A 21,515-nucleotide genomic window follows, 5' to 3' on the forward strand; every position below is an offset into this window, starting at 1 on the left:
TTTTACTTGTTTCTATTTTTTTTCCTGTTATTATTTTAGAGGTAAAAATTACCTGCAATGAACTATATAAATTTTTTTTCTTTGAACTATATAAATTTTAAGAGTAGTATTTAACGAGTTTTGATAAATGCATGTAACCATGTTTCAAGTTTCCATCACCCCATAACCCTTTCCAGTCAATTCCTGCCCCTGTCCCTCTCAGAGGCAACCACTGTTCTAGGTATTTTTACCATAAATTAGTTTTGCCTTTTCTTTGTCTATTTCTTTATACTGTTTTCAGTTCCACTTTTAAGTCACTTTTTAGAAATAGGTGGAATATAGATTCTAAACAGACGAGCTAAACAAATGAACCTACTTAATAATTAAATTAAAATTACATACAAGTCACTAATTAAAATTATAGTCTTTTCCCAAAATGACAGACTCTTTTAAAAACTTAGTATGTAATTGGAAAAGTTATGTAGAAACTGGCATTCTCATGTACATCTGGAAGTGTAAATCAGTACAGTATTTCTGGAGGACAACCTGGGAACAAAAAATTGTAAATCTTTGTGATGCTGTTAACCTACTAATATAAATTCCCACTTTGGGAACTTAAATAATTGACGATGTGCGTAAATATATAAGAATATTCATCATAACATTATTTATCATAGAAAAAGTTGGACACAACCTAAATGACCAACAAAAATAATGACAGAGCCATACAATGGGAATATATTGTAAAGACAGAGAACTGCCAAGAAAGAATAAATCTTGCTTAGTGGGTTTATTCTCAGAGTATATTTGTACTGTGATTCTGAAATTATTTCATGTCTATTGCAGAGTAAAGCAAATGAATAGATATATTAATGTGATTAAGGAATAAAGAGTTTAAATTTAAGAGAAAAAAGATACAAATGTAAAACAAAAGAAAGGAAAGGAAAACCCCGTATAGTGTTAAATACATGTTCCTAATTAATTCCATTGAAAGGACTTAGGAATAATGTCCTTCTAGGAGCAATGAACACAAATAATGTGCAGATACTGATTTGTAAATAGCTTTTAAACTAAAAGGAATCAAGCTTACTGGAAAAATAGCTGATTCTAGGTCTGAGCCAGGTAAAGTACAAAGTGAGGCTATGAAATTTTATTGTACCAGAAAGCACAGAAGTGCTCAAAGACTCAAGTCAAGAGCAAACTCAAATGAAGTCCCATTCACCAATTTGGTACCATCTGAGCCTCAAAGCATGTGATGAGATAACTGAATAAAATGTGTCCTTGAAACCACAATGATGGTAACAAACAGACAAACAAATAAGAAGGGAGTGAAGGAAAGTTCTTCTTTAGAGAAGAATGCCAGCTAATAATTATAGAAGAAATAATAGAAATAGAAAAGTCATCATTTTGCTGCCTCCATGTAATTATCAATTCAGGCAAAGCACATCAAAAGATGCTAAAATCATTGGGTAAAATGAGTAATGAATAGGCTATTTAGTGTCAACAAATCATTCCACAGATTTCCTACTAATTACAAAAGGGAAGAATGTACTTGTATATTGGGAAAATCTGGCAGTCACCACCTTACCCTAGAGACCAAACAGCATTGTTAGATGCTGAGGTGACATTATGAAGGTGGATACCGTACCACCCATGGGATATTCTAACCCAAAATGATTAACCTGCATTTTATTCTGAGCAAGCCATCAAATTCAGAACATATGACCTTCTATGAGGCTGGGACTCTTACAAAGAGTAAAAATCATGAAAAGACAAAAAGGGCCAAGAACCAAAGACACATAACAACTGCATGCAGTGGGTATATCTTGATTGGATCATAGATCAGAACACACAACTAAAAAGACATTTGGGGGCAATTTGGATTGATTATGCTCTACATATTAGATAATGTTATGGAACTATTAAATTCTCTTGGGTAAGATAATGGTATTGTGGCTTTGTAGGAGAATGTCCATTTCCATAGGAAATGCATATTGAAGTATTTAGGGGTAAAGTACTCATAGTATGAAGTCTAGTCACTTTAAAGCTGTTTAGAAAAGGAATATATATGTGTGGGGGGTGGGGCCAGTGGAGAGGGAGAGAGCAATGGCAAGATGAAGGGTAATGGATGTTGTTTGTCCTATTCTTTCAACTTCTCCATTGATTTGAAATTTTTCGAATTAAGGTTGACAAAATTGTAGGAAGAAAAAAAAAAAAAAAAAAAAAAAAAAAAAAAGGGGCTTCCTAGGTGGCGCAGTGGTTAAGAATCTGCCTGACAATGCAGAGGTCACGGGTTTGATCCTAGCTCCAGGAAGATCCCACATGCCACGGAGCAAGTAAGCCCGTGGGCCAAAAAAAAAAAAAAAAAAAAAAAAATTGTAGGAAGGTATCTATTGATGCAATGTACTGTTAAGTGACAATGTATGGTTCAATTCTATTTTTGTTGAAAACAACAATATTTATACAGATGTATAAACATATGTGCTAGGGTAATGTTAGCCGCTATAACAAAGGGACCAAAAATGTGATGACTCAATCAAGACAGAATTTATTTCTTGCACCTGTGATGGCCTAGGTTGGATGAACCAGACCAGCAGGTAGCTCTCCTCCACTAGGACTTACAGGGATTCAGGCCAATGATGGTTCTATTGTCTTCAACACATGACTGTCAAAGTTGTTGCCTTGGGACCTCCCTAGTGTCACAGTAGTTAAGAACCTGCCTGCCAATGCAGGGGACACAGGATCGATCCCTGGTCTGGAAAGATCCCACATGCCATGGATCAACTAAGCCCATGTGCCACAACTATTGAGCCTGTGCTCTAGAGCCCATGTGCCACAACTACTGAGCCCAAGTGCCACAACTACTGAAGCCTGCATGCTTAGAGCCCATGCTCTGCAACAAGAGAAGCCACCACAATGAGAAGCCTATGCACCACAATAAGGAGTAGCTCCCGCTCACCACAACTGGAGAAAGCCCACACACAGCAACGAAGACCCAACACAGCCAATAAATAAATAAATTTATTTAAAAAAAAAGTTTTTGCCTTTCCAGCTGAGGTGTGGAGCCAGAGATTCTCTCTGAAGCAGGCTGCACACATCAATTCTGCGCCCACTCCACTGGTGAGACTTTCCTCCTGAGGCCACACCTAGTTGCAGGGGAAACTGAGTAATTCAGTTCAAGGTGGGTGGCCACATCCCAGATGCAGCTTTTATCACTTGAGAAGGGATTTCAGTGGAAAGCTAGTAGTCTCCCTCACAGTCATTAAAAAGGGGTGTGAAAGAATACAGACCAAGCTATTTGCAGTTTTTATTTCAAGGTTAATGGAGTTTTGAATGCTTTAAAATTTCTCTCTGTCTTTAGTTTTCCATTATGAACATGAATTTTTTTTTTTTTGCAATACAGACTTACACATTACAAAAATAAGCCATTGAAACTACAAAAAGATCATTTCACTGGCAAATTGGCTGGATGCTTCATTTTCTCCCTCCGAAAGAAACATACAAGCTGATCTTAAGTACCATATTAAGTATTTTTCTACTCAGAAACCTTCAGTTGGACTCTATTCTCCAACACATTGACTCTCAGTCCTTCACTTGAATCTCAGAGGCCCCCACCATCCGACCCCCTCATGCCAGCCAGCTTAATCTCTTACCTCTCCTCCCCACACCTCTGCTCTGAACACATGCCTTGCTGTCTGAGAATCACACCATGTGTGTCACTCCTTCCATACCTTGGCTCCTGTTCTGCCTCCAGCCTAAGCCGGTTCCTACTGCTCCTTCAGATCCTAGAAAACACCACCTCCTCCACGGAGCCATCCTTGACTTCTCACTTTTTTCTGTGAGTTCCTTTGAAATTCAAAACTGGTGCTACCCAATTATCACTTAATGAAATATTGTTTTGCATTTTGCTAATATGGTATAAATCACATCTCTCCCATTGCAAGTATCTTGGTTTTGTTTGTTTTTTTCAATGTGGGGTTGAAGACCCAGTAGGTGCATATGATGCTTTAAAATTAATTCCCATGTTTTATGACCTATTATTTTGAGTAAGAGGTATTTTCATGAATGACCTCCATTTAAGTACCAAGTCTTTCATATTCTTCAGATGCGAAAAGGAGAATATGAATTCAAATAAAGGATGAAGGAGAAATACATTGTAGCAAAACCTGAAGAATAGCCAACAGAGGACAGTCTCAATATGCTACTGAACACTACACTTTAATGCTCAAATTGTTTACATCCAACAATTTTCTGGCCACATGCCACTTCCTTACCCACTGCCCACCATACAGAACTCCATCTCAGAGAACGCTACACGCACTTGTCCCCCAAAGCATGAAAGTGTATGGTCACCACCCATGTAAACCAACCTCGATTTCTGTGGTACGTGAGGGATTCATTTGCATTTTATTATTTTTTAATTATTAATTAATTTATTTTTCACTTTTAGGCTGCATTGGGTCTTTGTTGCGCCGTGTGGGCTTTCTCTAGTTGTGGCGAGTGGGGGCTACTCTTTGTTGCAGTGCACAGGCTTCTCATTGCGGTGGCTTCCCTTGTTGCAGAGCATGGGCTCTAGACATGCAGGCTTCAGTAGTTGTGGCACATGGGCTCAGCAGTTGTGACGCACAGGCTTAGTTGCTCCATGGCATGTGGGATCTTCCTGGACCAGGGCCCGAACCCATGTCCTCTGACTTAGCCGGTGGATTCTTAACCACTGTGCCACCAGGGAAGTCCCTCATTTGCATTGTAAAATGTTTATTTATTTATTTATTTATTTATTTATTGGCTGCGTTGGGTCTTTATTACTGTGCACAGTCTTTCTTTAGTTGTGGCGAGCAGGGGCTTCTCTTCGTTGTGGAGTGCGGGCTTCTCATTGCAGTGGCTTCTCTGGTTGCAGAGCACAGATTCTAGGCACATGGGCTTCAGTAGTTACAGCACATGGGCTCAGTAGTTGTGGTTTGCAGGCTCTGGAGCACAGGCTCAGTAGTTGTAGCACAGGGGCTTAGTTGCTCTGTGGCATGTAGCATCTTCCTGGACCAGGGCTCGAACCCGTGTCCTCTGCCTTGGCAGGCAGATTCTTAACCACTGCACCACCAGGGAAGTCCCTCATTTGCATTTTAAGAAATACTAGAAAGTGTCATAAAACATGTCATGCCTGCCATTTAAGTAGCTTGCAGCTCTGTTTCACCCAGAGGACATTCCCCAGTGGGATGGCTTGTAATCAAGAAGCAAGTTCTACTAAAGTCCCACGTGCCTCTCCTTCAGAGAGCAGCCCCAGTGGCAATCAAAAGTTATGAAGACTTTAACCACTGAGGCCACCATTGCTCCCAGACCACAGTCTCAGACTGGGTCATTCCAACTTGCTGGCATGAGAATCAGAGAGAAGGTGGCAGGTGTGAGAGAGTTCTCTACTGAAGTCATTGGTAGAGACAACTGCTGGTGAAATTTTATGCACACGGCAGCCCAGCCAACTCCCAAAAGCTTCTTGTGGCAAAATGGAAAGCAAGGGCTTCCACTGCTGAGCCTGGTCTTGCCCAGCCCCACCTGGCAGCCAGGTCCCCAGGGTGGGAGCCACAAATGGGGTTAAGCAGCAGTTGGATACAGGTGGGTGGTGCCTGAGTCCAAACCACCCCCCAAATTACTAATCCATTCTGTGCAAGCTTACAATCCTGGTGAGCTCAAAATTGTCCTGAACATGGGAAGGAATTTGCTGCCCTTAGTTTTTTCTAGAAGAGAGAATATTTAGCCAGCTTTGTGATACAACAGCACACTGTGTAGAACATGCTAACTTTATCTTTCTTGAATCCTTAAAGGGAGCCATCCTGTCCAGAATGCTGTTTATATAAGCTGCCCTCAATTCCCGAAGGCAGTTTTTGTGTTTGAGGAACAATACGAGTGTGGACTTTGGGGACAGCACTCTGAAGATACTCATTTGCACCCACAGTCCCTTAGTCATCCTTCCCGTGTTGTTACTGTTTGAGTATTGTGAGGTTCACAGCCTTGATCATTCTCTTTCATAACCTCATGAGAATGCTTTCTTTCCAATGCAATAAACACACAGTCTTTCTCTGGCACCAGCCTGACACTATTTTCTTATTTAGAGCAAGTTTTGTCCTGATCTCTACACTATGTCATAAGATCTACTCAGCTCACCCTTCCATCACGTGACACGGGGCCACAATGGCATTTGTACATGTCACTCAGAATTCAGCAGCACACCCTGTGGGAGGGAGGGAGGGAGGGGGGGATACCGGTTGCGAACCAGCTCCCCAGGTCTTGGAAATGAGCCATCGGGAAGAGCTGGAAAATGACTTGGTCTTTCCTGTCCCTGACTGCTTCCGTCTCCTTGCCCTTCTGATCATCTCTGTCCATCGTCACCTGTGCCATTTCAGACTCCACATCGGTAGGTCCCAGTTTAAAAATCCCGCCACTCTCACATCCCTGAGGAAACGCATACAGGCATCCTACTTGCCAAACCTTGGGTCTGCACCTTCAGGAGGTCTAACTAGAACCATCATAATGTTTTGAAGTCGCTACTTCAGTGCCCAGTTCCCTACTGTAAGTCCCTGCTTTTCCCAGTGTGAGTCTTTCTCTGACCTTTTGAGAGTTTCTAGCTCCGGGCAAGGTCATCTCTCGACTTTATCATGATGCCAAAAGAGCAAGTTGGGGATCTTTGGAAAATGTTGACTACAAAAATCCTAATACTCCAAAACAATATTAATTTCGACAATAACTTCCTTCAGTTAATGTGGCTTTGTTAGGAGTCTCATCACATTACCAAGAGAGAACTTAAAGTCTACACGTGTATTTTGTAGTCTGGGTGTTTTAGTTTCTTGTTTTGCATTTTTGTTTGTTTGTTTGCTTGTTTATGTTTCAAGCTTTGATTTTGAAGACAGAGCTAGTTTTCTTCTCCTAAAGAAACAGCAGTGTGCTCTTGCCTCCACCTCCACGTGACATTTTAACTTAGAAACATATGGGGGAAGAAACGAAAATTGTAATTGCTCTTCAAAATTACAAGAGGAAGAAACATAGTTTTAAAATCAGCTTAAAATCAACACAATTTAATTATTATTGTCTGACAATCTTTACATGTTGTTAAATATTTGCCATTAGAGCTTTACTGTCTGAAAAGGAAATTGTACCATATTTTTCTTAAGGCTAGATAAATGTCAACTGGCTGCTTATGTGATTATCATAACTTATACAGCCTTTAAAGGAAACCAAGAGTCCAGTGTAGAACTGCCCCACCTGGCTGTCCATCACTCTTTGGAATAGGTAAAAACCCATTAGAATTTTTCAGTGGGGCTTTTGGGTTTGGTTTCACCAGCAGGTAATTAATGTTCAGCAGTCAGCTGGTTAATTTTTTAAATGGCCGAAATGAATGGCTAACTGCAAAGCCAACACTTAAAAAGGGCACTTCCTCAGTGCCTGGCACCACTGTTCTAAGTGCTATAAACATATCTTAACTCATTTCATCCTCACAGAATCACCAAAAGGAAGGCCCTATTGTTCACAGATGAGAAAATCTGAGAGGCAAAGAGATGAACTAAAACTAATCGTATGTCACACAGTCACTACATGAAACAGCCCGGATTCACTCCCACGAAGCTGGGCTTCCGGAGTCTTAAACACTGTATTTTCATGTCAGAATGACTTACTACAACTTCTTTCACCCAAGAAGCATCCTCCCTGGATAATATAATGGGCTTTCTTGAGAGAGGATACATGAGAGTGGCTGAGTACATGACAGGACACGAATGAAGACACAAAAAGTTGAAGTGATTGGCTTAAGATTCCTCAATGAAGCAAGCAGGAAAAGACCCAGTTGCACATTCATAGGTATTAGTTTTCCATCGTGGCTTTAGTTTCCAGCTGACAGAACACCGACTTCCAGCTGTCCTTTCTGGACTCAAGAGTGATTCCCAACTGGAAGTAAGGTTGATGGAACTTCAGCAACCAGAGAAGGATATAGTTGGCAGGCAGGTGCACAATTCCCTATGTAATAGATATGGTTTAACTGGCCAAGCTTTCTTCCACCTTTGGTGCTACTAAAGCTCGAGGTACAATGAATGGGTGAAGGAAGGATAAACATAGCTTAACACCCCATCCAGTCAAGAGTCTCTTCCCCAGCTCCTCCTGATTCACCACTGCCTGGGGCAAAGAATTCTCGTCCTGGTTGAGGGTAAAGGGGGTGGACCCACCGGTAGTAGTGGACATTATTACTGCTCCTGATGCTGTAACCGTGGATATAGGACTCTGAGCCCAGAGCATTTTTCCTGCCTTTCCATTGGCTGAAAAACAGATGTGTGAGCAGGCTTCTCCATCCACCAATGTAAGTTGTTCGTGTTGGGCAGTTTGTGGCAGAAATTCAGTCACGTGGTCAGTGATGTTCTTCTTGCCTATGATAATCTTAGGTGCCATAATTAAAATTTGCCCACATTTTCTTCTCTGAGAATGGAAAGCCTATCTCATGTTCAGAAATGACCTCATGTTTCCTCTTTGACATTTCAGAATCATTTTCAAGGATGTCTATTAAATTCCAGAATCAGAAGGGAAGAGGGAGAACAACCAACTCATTATGTCCTTTAGTTTTTCCCGTCCCTTTATCTGAGGGTGGTCTGTTTTCTGAAAATGCAGGGAGAAACAATAATTATTTGTTCGGAGGCTGTCACCAGGCTCTAAGTTACCAAACATGATTTATAATCCTGGAGGATAATCTGTCCACCTGTAGATTTGTGCTGACTTCCTTGTAGGAGACTGACAGGTGGGGGACTTTTGTGAGAGCGTAGTTTGTCTTACGTTGCACCCAATGAGTCAAAGCTATTCTGAGTATCTTCCTGAGTCAGGAGGCTTGCAGTGAAAATGCCACAACTGTCAGCGAGAATGGGAAGCTAGATCAATACTACTTGCCACCGCTGGGGAGGTGTGGGGGATGTGAATTTCGCACTCTGTGTTTGCAGAGGACTACACTTTTGGAGTGTACCATGAGGAGTATTTAGTGACCCTCCCTTTGGGGGGGGGAGGGGCGGAAACCCTGTGGTTTTGTTTGTTGTGGAGTATATATTATATATATGTTGTGGAGCAAATCATATTAACACCAGGACCTAAGACCAGAAGGCAGGGCTGAAATCACCCTTCAAGACCAAGTTTCTCCTAATCGTTTATGGTGTTTTCACTCATTTCTTTGGTGGGTGTAAGTGTGGCCAAGTATAGAGCTATTGAATGCCTGGATAATTTTTATTGCGTCTGCAAGGCTGTGTTGAGATATTCTGACACTGCGTGAGTCAGGATGTGTCTGTGCATAGATTTATACTGACTTCTTTATAGAGGACTGACAAGTAGGGAACTTTTTAAAAGATTAATCTGTCTTATGTTGCACCCAATAATTCACAGTCTTAAACCGAGGCCTCATTTATTCAGTCCCAACACACTCATCTAAATTTCCTTTTCATTGTCAAGTATACGATTCACATAAAGAACATTTTTCCTCGCCCACCCCCAAAGCGGTTCAAATAACAAATAGCAAGAAGTTTAAACGCACGGATGGTTTCTCGTGCTTTCATATGCGGCTCAACATGAGCTGCTTATTGGTCATCTAATTACTTAAGGGTCAGGAATTCATTCTTTTCATAATGTTCTACAAAGCAGACTCATTAACTTTGCTATTATTTCTAAATTGATACGCCCAGTCCATGAAAATCTGACCATGAAAGGGCACATTGAGCTGGCAGGAGGCTCCAGTGTCTTTGTTGAGGGGTGGCTGCATTTGGCTTGTCTGTTTTTCTCTGCCCAGCAGAGATGACCTACTGACCACTGATACTCAGACATCTTTCATTTTTGGTAGAGCTCTGGTGAAGAGGATGCTCTCGCCGAACCACGATTATCTGCCAAGAGCTCTCCATGTAAGAGTGATTCCAGACTTCCAGCAATTGACCAAACATCAGTCAAGCAGAAACATAAAAGTACCATGACGCCAAAGAAAACAGATAAAGTGGGCCCCAGCAAACCCTCTCCAGGTGAGTGGTGGGTTTAATGAAATTCACAAAATCTACAATCCCGGCATCAGAGGTAAGGACAGCAATCGAATTGGTAGTCCTGATTACACCCCATGTTTTCCAAGTGGCTAATTTCAGGTTTCGGAGGGTTCGATATCTCAGGTATATGATAAAATTCACTTTAGGGTAGAACTTCAGGTCAAGGAGATGTGAATTATGGAGAGTAACTGTCGCCACCACCTACGTCTTCTGCCCAGTCATCGGCTTTGTGTGGCGCTGGCCTAGAATGGCTGCCTTTTCATCTTCTTCACCCTTCTGGGGGGGATAAAGGCATTTGGCCCCAGGTATCAAGTTTTATGACTCAATCCAGAGCATGAAGGGAAGCTTTCAAAAGCATCTGAATGGCATAATTTACTGCCAAGAAAGAGAGTAATAAAGTCCTCCAGTTCTGGGGTTATCCTCTCTGGGGAAAGAAAAAGGGGGGGGGGGCTTGATAAATCCTCCCCTTTGTGCAATTTGGTAAATAATTCACTCTTTAGCTGCCTTTGAAGAAAAGACCAGTCCTCTGCTTGAGGCAGGAGCGACTTAATCGCATCCAGAAAGGGGATAAATGCAACTGAAAGTTGAGAGTCCCTCCGGCCTATCCCCACTCAAGCCAGCATCTGTAGGACAAGCTGGATTCCTCCGGGAACTGACGTGGAAGTTGGGATAACTAGGCAGGAAGGTCTGCCTTCTGCTTGCCGTGGGATGGAAACGATCTGAATTAACTGCCCAAGAATTTGTAAATAGCATGCAATTCATTTAAATCCAAATCACAATGACTTTCTAATCCTAAATAGCTCCTGTCGTGCACCCACCCGTCCGGTTAAGTCTTAATGGATTTTTAGACAATGGCCGCTCTCACTCAGATTAACCACCCACATGTTATAGCTCTGATGAAGTTTAAAAAAAAAAATGACTTCTGAAATGATGTCCCTTCAGGCAAAGCCCCAACTCTTTTTCTTTAATTAATCAGCGGACAGTATCACCATAGTTAACAACTTCTCGTTTTGAAGCCTTTTAGTAGGAATTAGGTTTTTAATTCAGCTGTTTAAGAATGAAATAGGGTAGATAAGATCATTTCCCAAATATTTCAAAATACATGTTGTCATGTATCAAATTGAGGATGTCTTTAATAGAAAAAAACTGAATTTAAGTTTAAATACTGCAACTCCAGTCACTCGATATAATTTTTGGCCTTCTTGCTAAAACTGGGTAGCTATTCGCATGAGGTGCTTTGTCCTCTGTAGAGTTTAGGCCCAATCCATGATTTTAGTTTGTCTGATTAATACAGATGTTCTTCCAACTGAGTGGACTCCATATGGAACTTAGGACACTGACAGAAAGGGAGAATTAATTCACCTGACGTTCTGTAAAACCTCAAATTCAAAGAATTACTAGACTAGAAAGCACCAAGGCTTAGGCAAGAGAGCCAAGTTGGCAGAAAGGTATCTATTTCGCCAAATAAGAAATGTTACTGGTAGTAAAAGCCTTTAAAAACCACCAGCTTAATAATAATAATAATAAAAATACATTTGAGAACACCAGCTTTATCATCATACTATAGCTCTAGACCGTGCCCAAGCCCCATGCAGCCGTGAGCTGGACTGTGGCCTGGCCGTCCAGAGAGTGTAACAGCCCTGCTGATTAATGTTAGTGACCACAGAAGCCGACTCTAGTTCCACAGCAGATTGGGTTGATCCTGGGAGCTAAAAGCAGAGCCCTGGTGTGTTAAGATCCACCCGTTTTACACATGTAGTCTCACCCTCAGGGCTTCTTCATCAGCACAGCGAAATGAGAGCCCAGGGACACGGCAAGAACGTAAGCTGAGTCTAGTCAGGCAAAGTTGAGTCTGGGGTGGTGGCAACTTAGAAAATTCTGACAAAAACCCTGCTATTATAGAAAAAGAGGCTTGGAGACCTGCATTATCTGGACATACTGATCCAATCCCACTGGGTAAATTCATAGTTTCCCGCTTTCCTTCACTCTGTAGGGAAACATTTTTGTAAAGCACTTGGTGGGGGGGTCACGCAAAGTTGGTAGTGAGTCATCAAAACTCCTTCCCATGTCACACCTGAGTTGTGTGCAAAACTGAAGCATTAAGATGGTGAAATCCCTTCACAACATCTGCCTATTAGGCTAAACTTCCATACTGCGCATGCCACACTTTCCCTGAGTAAATCTTACAACTGGGGGATGTGGCTTGACTTACATGCAAATCTACGTCATGATAATGCATTATAACGAGTATTTGTGAATTATCACCTGGAACACCTAAGACGGCTATTGACAATAGAGAAAACATCAGAGCCCTCTACCAATAGATGTATAACCGAGAAGGCATCAGACTTTCATCGTACTTCACCCCGTTAGAAGGAATTCACGCACTTTAAAATAACGCATCTACTCCACGGAACTGTCTCTAAATGAGATGGCTTGTGGTCTGCCTTGTTATCTCTCTCCATGCAGTTCTGGGTGAGTGCTTTAGCGTCAACATGTTTGGATTAGCATCAGGGCCCCGTTTCTCATTCGCTGTGTCCCTTTGAGCAAGTAACTTCTCTGCGCCTCAGTTCCCTCATCTGCAAAACAGCAGAGCCTGGGAGTCAGCACAGATCCTACCTGCTGGGATGGCTGTGAGGATTCAATGATAAAACACAGGCTCAGCCATTAGAACGGCCCCTGCGACACCATAGCTCACACATGAAAGCTTTAAGGTATCCGGTACATGAGAGCTGTATTCCACAGGGAGGATGGAATAGAAAGCTTGGTTTTCTTTGTCTTCATATCACCTCCTCCCCTCACCCCCAACCTTTTTTCCTTTACCAAAAATCAGAGTTGTATTTTTAAACTCCTAACACAAACGCAGGTACAGACACTTTTACCACATCCTGAATTTCCAAAGCAAAACACCAAAGGAAAAAAGATGAACAATCAGAAAGCATTTGCCAAGCCAGAGATTTGCTTTCCCTCCAAAAAGACATGGAAAACTCAGACAGTGAGTCAAGAGCGAGCTGGGTCTGGTGTGCAGTTGATTCAGAAATCCTGTTTCATGATCAAGGTGAACACTGACACGGGGTGAGAAATAAGCCTGGCCGAGTTACATGTTCTTCTTTCACAAGCAGAGGGAGGCTTGGGGTTTAACCTTTCCCGAAGGCCCTGTCTGTACCCAGGATCTGAGTCCGCCCATTGACCTGTATGAACCAGTGGGAAGCAAAGCCGACAGCAGGTCCGGTGCGTGCAAGGAGTGGTGGTGGCCACCGGCTCCTGCGCCCCTGCCTGTTTCCCAAACCCCTCCCAGCTCCGTCCTGGCTTCGAAAGGAGACACCTTTCCAGGACACGCAGAGGCATCCAAAGGCCATTGTGCTGTGGGGGCTGGCACCTGGAGTCCTAAGACACTCTCAACCTCTGTGCCAGGCTCCTAGGAAGTAAGTGCCCTCTCTGGCCTTTCCTCTCACCCGGAGCCCGGGCAGAGTCCCGCTAGTTATGTGCCAGGAAAACAGATCTGGATGGAGTCCGGTGAGCCTGCTTCCAAAATCTTGCCCTTTAAAACAAAGCCAAATGTTCTGAAATTCTCCTCACTTCTTACTGCACTCAATGTTAGTCATTACCAGATTCGGATCTGTAGGAGTAGTGGAACCTAGTCAGCCTAAGAGTGGCTTACGGTGGAGATTGTAAAACTAAGAAAAAGCAGTAAAGTCAGCTTTTAAAAGGTACACACCTAAGACAACTGTGGTCTCTTTTGGGTTGGGAAATATTCATTTGAAGAGCAGCCCAGAAGAGAAATTTGAGGGCAAATCCCAAATCTTCATAATTTAGCTGGCAAATAAATTCTGTTGACGATTTCCTCTGAAAGGCCAAGATTAATGGGTTTCCAGGCAAGTCCACTGGCATCCAACAACTTTCCAAGCCGTCTGCCCAAGTTAGAAAACAACCAACATAAGCAAATGCTCCCATATTTATAGAGAGAACCACAAGTCTCAGTCCATTTACAGTAATGCTCCTGAGATAGAGCGGCCTGGGGCAACGCAAAGCCCGGAGTTTGAAGTTCTGGCTCAGATTCCTGGCCTGCCACATGCTAGCGCCTCTAAATGTAAACTGGAGACTTCTCCAAACTCAGTGAAACGGAGTTGTTACCAACCCCACCAGGCAGACAGAAGGACGAAAATCCTGGGTATCGATTGGGCTTTAGGTAAAAGTTAATCCCAAAGCCCCCTCTGTTTACGACGCCTGCTCCCAGCACCATCGGCTGCTCCCGGGTTAGGATCTTTTTAAGAGAACGGGCCAACCACGGAAATTTTGAGTTTGAGATGTGAGAGGTCACAACCTGATTATTTAAAAATCCAGCTCTTTGATTACCAGTAAAGTCACCCATGTATACCCCCAGTAGCTGTGGGAGGTTAGCTGCCCCAATATGGCCCAGGGGGCATCGGTTTTCCCGTCCATCACGCATTCATTCGGCATCTGGATACTCATTCACTGCCTGCTTACCTGCCAGGCATTACATAGGTGCTGGGGATACAGAAATCAAACACACAGGACCTGCCCTCCAGAGGCTCACAGCCTAGTGGGAGGGCAGGACACTGACCCGCCCCGGCCAAGGTAAGTTCTAAGGATGTGCAGGGAGGGGCCAGTGGGATGAAAATCCTGAAGGAGGTGACTTGGCCAGGGCCCGGAGAGGAAGGCAAGAAAGTTGCACCCAGCAGGAGGTACTGAGGGTGCAAAAGTGAGAGAGAGAGAGGAAGAGGCGGAAGAGAGAGATGACCGACAGACAGACATGGAGGAATTACAAATAATCTAGGGCCTCAAAGTATCCCCAGACTAGGAGCAGAGGCATCACCTGAGAGCTTTGTTAAAAATGCAAGAACCCCAGCCCAGCCTTACTCAGAACCTGCATTTCACAGGGTCTCTGGGAGACATTTGAGTTTGAGAAGCTCTGGTTTAGGGTCAGGCTACAAGTTAGGAAGTGTAAAGTTGACAACCTACAGGAAAGCAAGGATCAGGCTCCCGAGGGCCTTGAATGTCATGTTGGAGGCGATGGAGCAACAGACCTAAGCAGGGAAGGGATGCCCTCAGATTGGGATTTTTAAAAGCTGACTGTATCAAGGAAAGGGGGCTGGCTGGGAGGGTGACGGCAGACAGAGGCCGAGAAACAAGCTGCAAGCTGCTGTGGACCCGGAGAGAAACGAGAAGGGCTTGACATGGAGCAAAAGCAGAGGGAGAGGGCCCGGGCTGGAGGGATGTGTAAGGAAGTAAACCTGGCAGAACTTGGTGAGTGTCGGGGATGGGGAGAAGGAAAAAGGAGGCATCAGAGAGATCTTGGAGGTCTGGCCCAGAACACTAGGCCAATGTCTGGTGCCTTTGCCAAGGCTGAGAAAGCAAGGGGCAGGGGAGCATCCCCGTGGCTGTTGTCTTTGAGGAACAGCCAGGCCAGGAGGAGAGGCCGGGAAGCAGCTGGATACCCAGGTCTGCTGCTCAGCAGAGACGTCCTGGTCACCAGGAGGAAGCCAAGGGCCTGGAGTAAGAGGTGGCTGAAACCACACGCGTGTCTCCCCTGCGAGAGTGGACGGAGTAAGAAGAGAGATGATGAAGGAACAGTTAAGGAAGGGGTGGAGAAGACAACTACAGAGAAAGGATCTGAGAAGCAGGAGCCACTCCAGTGCCAAGGGAGGCCTTCGGAAGTGAGTGGGTAAGAGTGTCCGCTCCTATAGCAGATTCAAGTAAATGAGGACTGAGAGCCCTCCATTATACGTAATGATTTTCTACCAGGTGGTTACAACAAAGGCATCTTGGCATTGGAACTGAGTTCAGCTGCAGCTCTTCCCCAGTTTCTCTGATAGGAACGGCCAGGGAGGTCCTAAATAAAACATACACACCTGGGTCCCGTGCCGACCCAGCGCATCAGACTCTCCAAGGAAGGGGCCTGCAGAGCTCGTGTGTTAACAAGCTCTACAGGTGATTCTCATCCCAGAGGTTTGGGCCACTGTCTCATAGGCTTGCTTCTCAAACGCTAAAGTTCTTGAGAAATACCCGGGGACCTCAATAAACTGCAGGTTCTGATTCGGTAGGTTTGAGTGGGCGGCAAGGCTGCATTTCGAAGAAGCTGCCGGGTGACAGCCGTGCAACTGGTCTCAGGACCACCCTGGGGGGAGCAGTGCTAGGGAAAACGCCTATCTCCTTTTGCAGACGAGACAACAGGTTTTGAGGAGGAAAGCCGTTGATCCAAGGTGACCCAGCTTGGTCAGGGGCAGAGATGAGAGACCTGTCATGCACAAGGGGGGGGTCTCTCTGGATCGTGACTCCATCAGGTGCCATATTCTGCCTCCAGCAAGGATGGCAGATTGCGTGTGATATTAGCGAACAAATCACTAACTTCACTGGGGCACCTCCCCCCATCCACCTGCTTCTCCCCGCGTGCTCTCTCTCCCTTCCCGTGAGCCCACCAGCATCTCTCTGCTTCCCTCTCTTTGCCCAAGCTTCCCCTCTGCAGCAGAAAGGCCAGATTAGGGCATGACCACAACCTCCCAACCCGGGGCAGCTGGAAGACCGGGGGAGAGAGCCTTACCCAAGTGAGACCCCGCGGGCCACCATATGCTGCAGCCAGAACAGCTAATTAGACTGGCTGTGGGAGAGGAGCAGGGCGCACGGGTCCACATGGGAACTTAGTGGGAGAGAACTTTCCTGCATCTGTCAGGGACGCCGGAGACTACTGGCTGGAAAGGGGGGTGATGCTGATGCCATTGCCCTGGTTAACTCTTCAGTGACTCTGAGCCCCAAGCCCGGTGCCTCCTGGGCAGGAGGCCGGGCCACTGCCCCCAGGCCACCTGGAGACACCACCCCCACCCCAGAACGAGGGGAACGATTTCTGAGTTTCGATTCGTTCACAGCCTTCTTGAATGTCCTTTTCCACCGTGAGTGCTGCCTCCTGACTGCTCTTTTTCTTTCGTGCAGGTGACAGCAGCGAGCACCCCCTGTTCTGTGTTGAATATTCCCCTTACTGCTCCGTCTTTGCTTTCTCCCCCGTCCTGCAGCCCAATGCCAACTACTGCTGCCTCCTCCTGCCCCTGGTGCCACCCGCCTCCCCAGCGGCCCCGGCCCCTTCCCCGCACCTCCCGCCGGTCTCCTTTCCCTCCTTCCTGAGCCCTGCTTCCTCCTCCCCGGGCCCCGTGCCCGAGTCCCCCGCAGCCCTGTGCTACTTCCCCATCTCCCGCCCCAGCCCGGCCGAGACCCCTGTGCTGTGCCTGCCCGGCCCCCGAAGGCCCAGTAAAATTTACCTCGTGTGGTAAGTCGCCCTCGGCGAGGCACACAGTACAGTGAGTCAGGGAGAGGGGGGGACTTCAAGCTTCCGGAAGGCAGGTGGACGGGAAGGGGGCCGGAGGGCAGCACCGTTGACCGTGACCGGCAGCAGGTGGTGTGGTGTGCGGGGCAGCAGGAAGACCAGACAGCTGCCGCCACTTCACTCAGCCTTCTCCGAGCACTTAAGGGAGTGAGCGACCAATAAAATCCCATCCTCTCTCGAGACTCATTGGATTTCTTCACTCCTGCGTCTGGCGCAGTTTGGATCGCGACCACCAGAAACCCATCAGGCTCCTCCGGGTCCGATAGAGCGTAGCCCTGGCGGTGTGACTGTGCACCCCGAGCTGGCCCTGAGAGGGTGGCACCAGGGGCAGGCCTCTGGGGAAGCCCATGCTGGATCTGAGAGCTGGTTCAGGACCACACCGAGGCAGGGCAAATTAAAGGGCTCAGTCACTGTTTACCTTTTCTTTCCTGACTACTTATTAGGCCCTACATCTCCCCAAATCAAAAATCCCACCTCCTGGGTCCCAAAATGAAACATATTTATGGTGCATAATTAAGCTTTAATTAAGATCTCCTCTGGGGATGTGAGACAACACACATTTCCAGCACACTCAGGCCGGCAAACAGACACGGCCTATTATTTGTGACTGTACAGAAAGCTGCCTATTACACCAAGGCAACATCAGCTCTTGCAATTAAGCTGTAATTCTTCCCACGATCGAAAATAAGCAATACATCTTTGCAAAAGGCACCTCCTAGGCACTGGGCATCGAAGTCAGGATAGTGTGGGGGGTGGGTAAAGGTTCGGGAATTGTATTTTCCTCTTCACCTTTCTTTTCAACTGTGGCTATCCAGAACCATGTCTGTGTACGGCAAGTGATGTGAGAAACAGAACAATTATCAGATGCACGGAATTAACGTGGACCGTTAAATGCACTCCGTTCTCCGTCATCAGGGTCTTGTATAAATGCAAGATTTCTACCTTTTTTCCCTTCCCTGGTCATATTAAGAACTATTCAGGGGCTTCCTAGGTGGCGCAGTGGTTAAGAATCCGCCTGCCAATGCAGAGGTCATGGGTTCGATCCCAGCTCCAGGAAAATCCCACATGCCGCGGAGCAACTAAGCCCGTGTGCCCAAAAAAAAAAAAAAAAAAAAAAAAAAAAAAGAACTATTCAGTCAACAATTAGTGTCCCAGCACTGTCAAGAGAACTGAGGCAGACACCTTCTATGTAAACAGCTGTTTGGTTGCTGTGCTACTGGAGGCATCCCTTTGCCCAGATACTAGAAGGAATAGGTTTCATGGTGCCCAAAGCACACCACAGTCTTCCCAAAATTCATCAACAAACTTCAGGATGTTAGGTTGCCTGGCAACGAACCTCCTGAACACAACTCCCTCCATTCTCTGTAAGGCAAAGAGTCTGTCCTACCACCTGGAGAGGAAGTTACAGTTCACCTTTCAGTGTAAATGTAGCTTGGTCTTCCTGCAAATTAATATATGTAACATGCCACGGTGAGGACCATCTTAGAAAGGCCCCAAAGGTCTGAGGTTTGGTTCACTCTGGATATGGGTAAGGTGATTAGGAACTGGAATTCATGTACATACAAACTAGGCAGCTTGGGTCACCTCATTTGTAACTGCAGTTGCAGATGGAGAAGAAGGAATATTTTGCAAGAGTTTGCTTTCCATAGACTCTAAAGGGTAACAAGTCAGTGGTGCAGCTAAATTAGACTATAATCTTTAAGCCAAAATGTCTCATCTTTGTGAACCCTTGGATTAATACATAGCAAAGGCACACAGGTATTAGTTGAACAAATTGTAACAAAAAGAGAGCTGCTATTTGCCTTTTGGATTTTATAATAGGATTAAGGGAGCGAGTCAGCAAGAATAACACAGAAATAAAGGCTGCTGAATAAGTTATTCTCAACCTATAAAGCCTGCATAATAATAAATTTCTGGTCAGATTCAGCTTTCTCAGGGGAGTGACTTCAGACACCCAATTATTATTAGTGGTAGTATTATCACTATTTATGGTGGAAGCACCAGTTACCATTTTAGCAGCTAATAAGCACCAGACACTGTTAGGCCATTTATGTGCATTATTGCTAAACTCCACAATAACTCAACAAGATAGGAATAGTCCCATCTTACAGTCGCAGCTACTGAGGTTCAAATTGCCCAGAGTCAGAGGGTACTGCTTACACTACCAGCAGTGTTTTCTTCACTTCCAGACCTGGTTAAACAATCTCTAGTTTTTTAGCTTTATTACTTTAGTTTGCTGAGAACTCAGTTAGGGGAGACAGGGTTATGGAAATAATTTTGGAAATCATTTAAGAGATCTGACGCTTTGAAGAGAGTACTTTTCTGAAAAAAGAAAACAGACTGACTTGCTATCTTAAGTCATCTTGGGCGTTCAGCACAAGGGGAAAAAAAAGGTTCCATTTTGGAATTCCCCATAGTTTCAGCTGAATGCATCTTCTCGAGCCCTGCAGATCATACTAGGTGATTATTATTTGTTCTGCAGGAGAGTTTGAGGCAACACACAGGCTGGCTAAAACAGGGTCCTCATCCTTAAGGAGCTTACAGTCTAGTTGGAGAGAAAAGACACACACGTGAAGCAATTTTGGAAGATTTAAATACTAAAGGCCCTAAGAACCCTGAAAGTTCTGGCCAAAGCAAACTCGCAAAACTGGCAACAGACCTTCAGAGACCTGCTGACGGGCACAAGCTAGTGCAGGCTGGAGAAGAAAGGCCCTCTGGGAGGGAAGATCACTCCCCCAAGGGTGTGGGGGTGTGGGCAGTGTGAAGTTCTGCTGCCTGGGGTGTGAAGGAAATTTGAATATTCTGCTGGGAATCAAAGTAACATCCTTGTGACAAGGACCTTTGAGCCGGGTCCTGAATACACACTGGACTTGGCTTGTGCCCCAAGCCTGCCCTTCCCTGGTCCTCCCTCTGTTTCCTCTTCAGTAAATAATAATCCTGCTTCCTCCTCCCCTGTCAGTCAGATGCTAGACAGGAGGCAGTTCTTGACTTCTGAGAGCTGGAGAGGAATGAGGCCTCAGGTGATGGGGAGAAGCCTTCAGACCAGAGGAACGCAGCTCCTGGGCTGAGAAAGTGTCTCCCCGCTTTCCTTGGTGCAAGGTCCCTTACTATAAAGCCACTGATCCCTCTCTCTTACCCTCTTCCTCTCTCCCTACTCTTGGTCAGTGAGATCCTGTCTAATCACCATCCTACACCCTCCAAAGAATATATTCTCATTTTCTGGAGCATTCTCTCTTTTCTGGTCATGCCCACCACCTCTCTGGGCTCCACTGATGTGCCCTAAGCTGGAACCCACACCACCGGCAGCTCCCCCTTCTAGTAAGTTCCCTGTGTTACACGATCCTCTCTGCCTTGGAGCACAGAACCCACTGCCTTCCCCTAAGAGGGCCTGTCAGGGAAAGTAGGTGGTACCTAATCATTGTTTTAAACTAGGCTTCACGGGCTGCCAAGGAGAACATCCATTCCTTTCCTGAATCTGGATGAAAACTAGCCACACAACCACGATTCACACCATGGAACATAAATTCAGTTGTCTTCATGTGCCAAGAAAGGCTGTTCTCGCTTACAACTCAGGGACCCTTCTCAGCTTTATCCCTGTTGCCCGCTGACTACGGCTATTTGTGAAATTTCTGAACTGTCCAAAAGGGGGTGAGCCAGGCCAATTCTCTTGGAAGCACTTAGTCTAGATATTCACAACTTAACTGCCTGTGAACGCAAGAATTTGTAGAGATGCGTGGAAAATAACAAAACTCTTTCCCCAAACTCACATGCACTGACACTTAATACACGTGTAGAAGAAACCTGAGATTTTTCATACCAATTAGCAACCTAATTCAAGATGTGAATTTAAAAAAATATATATTGGGAATTCAGTCCGAGTTAGCACTCCGACTACCGTCTTCCTGTGAGTGTATCACCCCAGCCCAGGGGTGGGTAGCACATAGGCAAGGAAAAAAATGTATATGGTCCCCAGATGCTTGGAACCTTTCTGGAAGGCCATGTTAGCTGCTAATAAACAACCTGAGAATACGAAGATGCAGGCTGTGATTCAAACTTGGATGAGCACATGGAGAGCAGGGCTTTGTGTGTCCCAAATGTAGAAGACTCTTGATGGTTTTACCAACAAGCCCATCCCAACATCTATGAATTAGAAGCTAGAAACTTCT

General features: G+C 45.2%; 1 protein-coding gene across 1 annotated transcript in view; it reads left to right on the top strand.

Annotated features, from left to right (window-relative positions):
* The window catches only part of MARCHF10 (membrane associated ring-CH-type finger 10), a 96,170-nt gene that overhangs the window by 41,029 nt on the left and 33,626 nt on the right, over nucleotides 1-21,515 (top strand). Inside the window, exon 5 of the mRNA XM_057713851.1 lies at nucleotides 9,824-9,995. Within this exon, the coding sequence (XP_057569834.1) occupies nucleotides 9,824-9,995 (172 nt within the window). The remainder of the gene's footprint in view (nucleotides 1-9,823; nucleotides 9,996-21,515) is intronic.

Source organism: Hippopotamus amphibius, chromosome 17, assembly GCF_030028045.1.
Source record: "Hippopotamus amphibius kiboko isolate mHipAmp2 chromosome 17, mHipAmp2.hap2, whole genome shotgun sequence".
Lineage (NCBI taxonomy): Eukaryota > Metazoa > Chordata > Mammalia > Artiodactyla > Hippopotamidae > Hippopotamus > Hippopotamus amphibius.